Source organism: Octopus bimaculoides, chromosome 21, assembly GCF_001194135.2.
Source record: "Octopus bimaculoides isolate UCB-OBI-ISO-001 chromosome 21, ASM119413v2, whole genome shotgun sequence".
Taxonomy (NCBI): Eukaryota; Metazoa; Mollusca; class Cephalopoda; order Octopoda; family Octopodidae; genus Octopus; species Octopus bimaculoides.
Window position 1 is genome coordinate 38,677,424 of NC_069001.1, and position 7,352 is coordinate 38,684,775.

Consider the following 7,352-nt stretch of genomic DNA (forward strand, 5'->3'; position numbering starts at 1 on the left):
TCTCTCTCTCTCTCTCTCTCTCTCTCTCCCTCACTCACACTCAATAAGTGTTCTCATTCATCGTCCAGTTGTAGAAGAGTGTTTCTATGTTGATGTCATTACACACCACGTTGATAGCACACTAGTTGTTAAGGCTAGCAACCACAGCCCTCTTTGCTTGGGGCTTGGTCTGTATTAAGAGCATTACGGGGAGCTGACGGTTTGTGCTGTACTCCGGACTCGGCAGCATTCAGGTCAAGACTGCAAAGACACACGGGAAATGGCATTAATAAGCAACAGAAACATTACAGAGAAACAAAAAGTATTTACAATAAATTTTCACATCTCGTATCACAGGGGAAATAGTTAACAAGACTCAGGAACATAAATGTTACACACACACACACGGCACTTGCCCTTGAAGGCAGGCAGGAAACTCGAAATGTTGCCTACATTCATAATATATCTACTCTAGATTCAATAATGTATTAATATTTTCTGAGAATTGCAGTCTTGAAATTAAATATATCATGCGCATGTGTATTGTTTGTTTTTCATTTTGTTTACTTCACAGTATAGTAGGGTCAGTAGGGCACCGTCAGTGAAAAAACAGCGTCATGACACAATTCACTCCGCCAGAAATTTAGAAACAACATGCTGTACTACTTGGCATTTGTGCCAGAAGCTCCAATACAAACATTTCAGAGTGTTTGGGTATCAATCTGAAGACATGTTCCGAGAGTGATAAAAATCAAACATCCAGTCAACATCATGGTGTTTGGAGTGATCACTAGTGATGGCAACGTTATGCCCTCATTCATCTTCCCACATGGCCTCAGGCTTAACACGGAAACCTACATCAAGTGCCTGGAAGAGGTGGTGCTGCCCTGGGTCAAGAGGCTGGCTGCTAGAAGACCCTATGCCTGGCAACTGGACTCTGCACCATGCCACACAAGCAGGAGGACCCAGTTGTGGCTGTCAGACAATTTCTGCAACCACATCACCCCTAACTCCCCAGACTGCAACCCCCTTGATTATTCTGTGTGGGGCACAGTTGAGCGAGAGATCAATAAAACTCCTTGTAACACCAAAGATGAAGTGAAGGCAAGGATTACAGTAGCATTGACCAACTTAAACAAACAAGGAGACCGTCAAGAAGATTCCAAAGTAGTCTGGAGGCCGTGGTTGAAGCCAGTGGCAATTTCACTGAATAAATTTACTATTTAGTATTTCAAGATATTTTTATGTAATTTTGATAAATATGAGATGTCAGTGTCATTTTCATTTTTGTGTAATTTAGACAACAGTTTATTCACCACACCCTGTGTGTGTGTGTATATATATATATATATATATATATATATATATATACACACGCACACATCTCAAAAAATATTCAAAGTATCAAAAGTATAGAAAAGAAAATTGTAATAAAATGAAAATTATTCCTAAAATGCTAAGGGATTGTCTGAACAACCTTTCTTCATAAAGTCAAATGTTACATTTCTAGAACAAGGGAGTAGATAATATATTACACAATCATGAATTTTGAGTTGGGAGTGTGTGCGTATATCTCCAAACACACAGACATAGGGAGGAGAGAGAATTGTGAAATATAACAGCAACAGGATAAAATCTAGAGGTGATGTGACAAATATGGAAGAAGAATCTATCAGAAGCCTCTGGTATCGTATATAAACCTTCCAGTTAAATCTACAGCAGTCTTCACTTTAACCAGAAACAATTCCAATCACTCAATTAATAAAAGTAAATTTATTTCAATGTCTGCACTTTTTAAAAAGACTTCAAATCCTTTTATCCAGTGAGTCGACTGACTTGAAATATCTCCCTACACTGCACCCTCCCTCCATATTAATGGATCAGGTAAACAATCCATAATTACTCAACAGCAAAGTTGTCAAAACAGTTGTATTTCATCTGGAAATAATTGTGACATTTCTCTCTTTTTTTTTTTTTTGGCAGAGTTCACATGACAACTGCTTCATTTCTCCAGTTAACCCCCAATGTCTTTTTTTTGTTTTACCATTCTCCCATCCAAAGTAGAACCAATTATGACCCAAGACAACTCCCAGAATTGGATTTTGTATTTCTTATTAAGGGGGAATAACTCTTTACAGACACAAACATGCAAAGGGAGAGAATGAAAGCAACCTTAAAGTGTATTAAATGCTACAAACACAGAGCGAGAAAGATTTTTTTGTGGCAATCAGGGTGGTTTAATGCAATCTTAATGTTTCACCCTCTCCCTTTTTTTCCTGCTCAAGGTGCCAACATTGTAATTTCCCATAAGTTCTACTTTGTCAAAAATGCACAGAAATCCATCATGAGAACATTTCCTTTTCTGTTTGACATTTCATTCAGCCATAATAAACAAATTATTGTAGTTAGGATTAAAAGTTTATAGAATATAAACAAAAGGTTCCAGGGACAAGCCATCTGATGTGAAATAAATAAGCATTGAAACCCTGATGCCAAATAGGTAGGGGCCAAAATGCTCCATACTCTTCAGGGATAGACCAAGGTTAATACAACTTCAAATATTGTTAGAAGGATTGGAGTTTTAGATGAACTTATGTTCCAACAGTAGTAACAAAAACAACAACATCCACCTATTAACTTTAATAGCTCATTCACAGTCACCTACCTTCCATCTTGAATATTTTGGTAAATTTTTTTAGCTGTGTCCAGAAAAGCATCCTCTACGTTTTCTCCACTGAAATACCACACATTAATTACTTTGTTAAACGTTATTTCATAGACAATAATTAGATTCAATTTTCTACAAACCAAACCACAAGTTTATTTTTATAGCCAATATGAGAAGATCAGCTGTACACACACACACACACACACACCAGGTGTCTGGGTGGGTAAAATAAACTGCCTACCCTGATAAATAAATAGATAAGTTTATTTTCCAGTAAGTTTAAGATAAATAAGAATATTTACTGATGGGGTGACTATGAGTGTGTGTATATATATACACACACATATATAAATAGTCTAAGTAACCATGATAGAAAATGCCTTCCCATACTAAATTTAATGTTAATTACCAGGTATAAAAAGCTAAACAATTTCCAATTAATTATAACTAAATTCAGGGTATAATTTAGTAAACAGAGGTAATATTTAGATGAGGACAACATTTACAATTATTCAACATCAATGCATACAGTTGTGTTTGTGTGTATATATATTTATACATACATACACACAACTGTATAAACCAGAGTACTTTTGATAGAAGGCTTGTCTCTGTCAATATGAATTAACAGTGACAGTGAATCAATCAGTAATTAAGAACACTGATAATCAATGATAATGACAGATTACTTACGTTTTAGCACTACATTCTAGGAACATTAAACCTGGAAGAGAAGAGGTCAGAAAACATTAGAAACAGGTTCAAATCACTGGTGAATTATGTACACATATCGTGTACATTACTGCAGATTTTAATGAGCACAGTTTTTATTTATACACACACACACACACACATAGTAGTGATCATCTATTAACATATATACACATGAATGTAATTGCCTCTCTCTCTCTATACATATATATACACACACTGTATCTATGGATGCTTAGCTGTGACTATATGTATGTGCATGTGCACACACACACACACCTGCATGTGAACAGACCCCACAGCCATACAAATGTGTTTGATCCTTCGTTTGTTTTACATCTATTATTCCATGGGTTGGACCAACTGCTTTACAGCCAGATGCTCTTGCTATCACCAACCCTTACTTGTTTTTTCAAGTAAGGGATTACTTTGTGAACCACTATTCGTCCATCACCTCAAAGAACCCTTCACCCCACTGTCTTCAGTGTTCACTGCCAATCAACCCAGTCACAAGACTGAAGACAACTTGACATACAGAACAGAGAGAGAGAGAGAGAGAGAGAGAGAGAGAGAGAAAGAGAGAGAGAGAGAGAGAGAGAGAGAGAGGCAGAGAGAGGCTGCAATAGTTCTCTCCACTTGCACAGCAGCAGCAGAACAACAAGACTAAAGAGAAGGAACTAACTTACCATTTTCTTCAGCGAACTGTTTAGCTTCTTCATATGTAACATCTCTTTGTCCTTCTAAATCTGATTTATTGCCAATCAAAAATATAACCTAATCAATACAAATATTGGAGATTAATTAGTTTACATTTCAACTACAAGCAACTTTATGGAATATACACCCACACAACAGATTGGGTGTAGGGTGAGGGTGTGTTTAATAGCACTGTAATGGGGTTTTTGTGAGTATAACTTGTGTTGGTGTTGTTGTGTGTGTGTGTGTGTGTGTGTGTGTGTGTGTGTGTGTGTGTGTGAGTAGTATTGTGATGTGAATTTGTGTTTGTACCAACATAAGACAATCTTTATGTAGTCACACAACCTGCTAGAAAGAGTAGCCAAATCCCTCTCAAATTACATCCCAACAGAAGAACATATGAAATCAGCGATTCTCAACCGAAGTTTATATGGTCCCTGGGCCATTTTTGTTAAAATTAATCAGCAATAAATTGACTGCTTCACCAATACACAAAATGTCTTAACAATATTTTTCAACACAATTCTTAAAAATATTTAATTCTAAAAAAATTTAATGGGACATTTTTAAATGTCAAATGCCTAAGAGGGTCAACTGGAGTGAAATCGGAAGAACAGGAGTCCAAAGGTGGAAAATGGTTGAGAATCAGAAGACATAGATGTAGATGGCTATATTGTTTTCTACTCTAGGCACAAGGCCTGAAATTGGGGGGGGGGGCAGTCGATTAGATCGACCGCAGTACGCAACTGGTACTTAATTTATAAACCCTGAAAGAATGAAAGGCAAAGAAAGTCGACCATGGCGGAATTTGAACTCAGAGCATAAAGACAGATGAAAAGCAGATGGCTATATAATAAAACAGGATGGTCCTGGCTGGAGTGTCTTTGATCATAGGTTTAACTAGGGGTTATCTATACCAACTACATAGTACAGGTCTATGATACTATATACACCCAGCTCAACATACATTCAACAACAGACAGCTTCCAGAGAAGAAGACAGATTGCAGGAGAGAGTGAGGAGGGGCAGGAGAAGAGGTGGTGGTATATAACCCTAGGCCAACCCTGATACAACAACCACACTGACAAAGATCATTCCAGCCATGACCAACCTTCTTTGACTCTTAAGAATAGTAGACACCTGGACAAAATTACCAACAGCATCCTTTATAAGAGAGAGTAAAATGTGGTTTGAGGGAGATTTGGTTGCTATTTCTAGTAGGTCAATCCATCACAAAAACTTGCAGTGGTGATGGTGGAGATGTAAAAGAATTGAATGAAAGCAAAAGACTGGTACCACTTACCGTATTAGGATTTGTTAAATTCCTGGCATCCGTTAACCAACTGCTTAAATGGTTGTATGTACTTCTCCTGCAACAGAACCAACTCAGCATTTTTAGGACATTTGCAGACGGAAGGATGGAGAGAAACGTGAGTACATGTCCAGCCATGCCCACTCCGCAGAATTAGTTTCCATTCCTTGCCCCTCCCCCCAACCCATTTCAATATTCGTCAATCCCCTGGTTTCTATATAAAGGCTTTTTTCAATCCTATAAAAGTAAATCCTTCATCAATCATTTGTTAATAAACTCTTTCGCTTTTATCAATCATCTGTCATTAAGCTCCTTTTATCAATCACATCTTATTAATCATATGGAAAGCGGATGTTAAACGATGATGATGATATTTAGAGATTGAACTGGTACCAGTTATACACAAGGGTCTATTCATTCCTCTACACTTCTGCTATCTAATCAGCATCAGTAATAAACTGGGGACAACTTACTGAGGTTTCTCAGTCCAGGCATTTATAAAAGCCACTCTTTAATCGTTTGAGAAGATTTCATGCAGTAGATGGAGACAGGAATAGAGAGAGAGACTTGCTCAAGACTTACCTCGTGATATCATAGACCATAAGAGCCCCTGCGGCTCCACGATAATAACTTCTAGTGACCGCCCGGAAACGTTCCTGACCAGCTGTGTCCCAAATCTGAAGTTTGATTTTCTGACCAGCAACTTCAATTATTCTGAAGTGAAATTAAAAATTTAAATTACAAAAAAAAAAAAAAAAGGGGACACACACACACATAGAATGATTGCAGGAGGAGGAGGTGTGCTGTGTGCATGTATGTGTGTGTGTGTGTGTGTGTGTGTGTGTGTGGTGCTGTGTGTGCATTACTACATCTTGGTGACTGTTATAAGTGTGGATGTATATAATTTCAGTAAAGGGCCGAAGGAGAGGGTCCTGAGCTTTTCAGGTCATCTGAAAGCGGAGGGAAGGAGGAAGTTATCGCCAGACCAGAATGACCACCACCATGGATAAAGTCACTCAAAAAGCGAAACAGGTGTTGTTGACCCGATTGCAACGACAAAGCTTCAGTTGAAGAACTTGGCCAAGGTACCAATGCAGCGGGACTGAACCAGAAACCGCACGGGAGGGAGAAGGACGAGGTTAGACGGTAGGCAGGGGCTACAGAGGCACAAAGCAGATCTTCATCTCACTTCTGACCCCCTTTTATTCCCTGAAATGGGGGGCAGGCATGGCTGTGTGGTTAATAAGTCTCAACTATGGAAGGAACGGATTCGTGTCAAAGACTGCTATCATCTGCAGAAGAAGCGAGACCCCAATGAACATCGTGGATCAATGTTTGAGATGTGTTGTACCCCTGAGAATCGCACAGCAGAGACTCCTCCCCAGGCATTTTAAGAGGTCACCATTTATGCCCCCACTCCATCCAGGTTCTCTCATGCCCAGCAAGGGAGGTAACTCCACATCTATGAAAAAAGCACATCTCAAAATATAAATTACATGATTTCAGGTTCAATTTCCGTGCACAACACTTTGGTTGAATGTCTTCTACAGTAACTGTGTCAATAGAATAGGGTAGAAGGAGTCAAAGTCCCTGTTGTTGGGTTGCAGCCTAAATCTATACCCTGGTTCAACTCCCTGCGCACCCGGTAGTAACCACTCTGGCCAAGCATTGTCTTAGACCCCTTCCTTCCTTCCTTCCTTCCTTCCACCCTTCAATGTCTTGAAGTGAATCTGTTTCAGATGGCTGAGCTTGATCCATAGATGTGAGAAGGTGAGTCACGTCCTTTCACATGCACTGAGCTTCCCAATACAACCACACACACATATATATATATATATACATTAACACAATCCTTCCTCCCTCCCTCCCTCTCTCTCTGTTCAATGTTCATTCTGATATATTGATCTATCAAGTGTACAAGCTATACTATGCAGCAAAACTGTCGTGTGTGTGTGTGTGTGTGTGTGTGTGTGTGTGTGTGTGTGT

General features: G+C 38.9%; 1 protein-coding gene across 1 annotated transcript in view; it reads right to left on the reverse strand.

Moving 5' to 3' along the window:
* Nucleotides 1-6: 6 nt before the first annotated feature.
* The window catches only part of LOC106867355 (ras-related protein Rab-14), a 54,101-nt gene continuing 46,755 nt past the window's right edge, over nucleotides 7-7,352 (reverse strand). The window contains exons 6-11 of the mRNA XM_014912203.2: nucleotides 5,949-6,080; nucleotides 5,358-5,424; nucleotides 4,045-4,132; nucleotides 3,341-3,371; nucleotides 2,645-2,713; nucleotides 7-240 (exon numbers count right to left, since the gene is read on the reverse strand). Coding sequence (XP_014767689.1) covers nucleotides 135-240; nucleotides 2,645-2,713; nucleotides 3,341-3,371; nucleotides 4,045-4,132; nucleotides 5,358-5,424; nucleotides 5,949-6,080 — 493 coding nt within the window. The 3' untranslated portion in view covers nucleotides 7-134. The remainder of the gene's footprint in view (nucleotides 241-2,644; nucleotides 2,714-3,340; nucleotides 3,372-4,044; nucleotides 4,133-5,357; nucleotides 5,425-5,948; nucleotides 6,081-7,352) is intronic.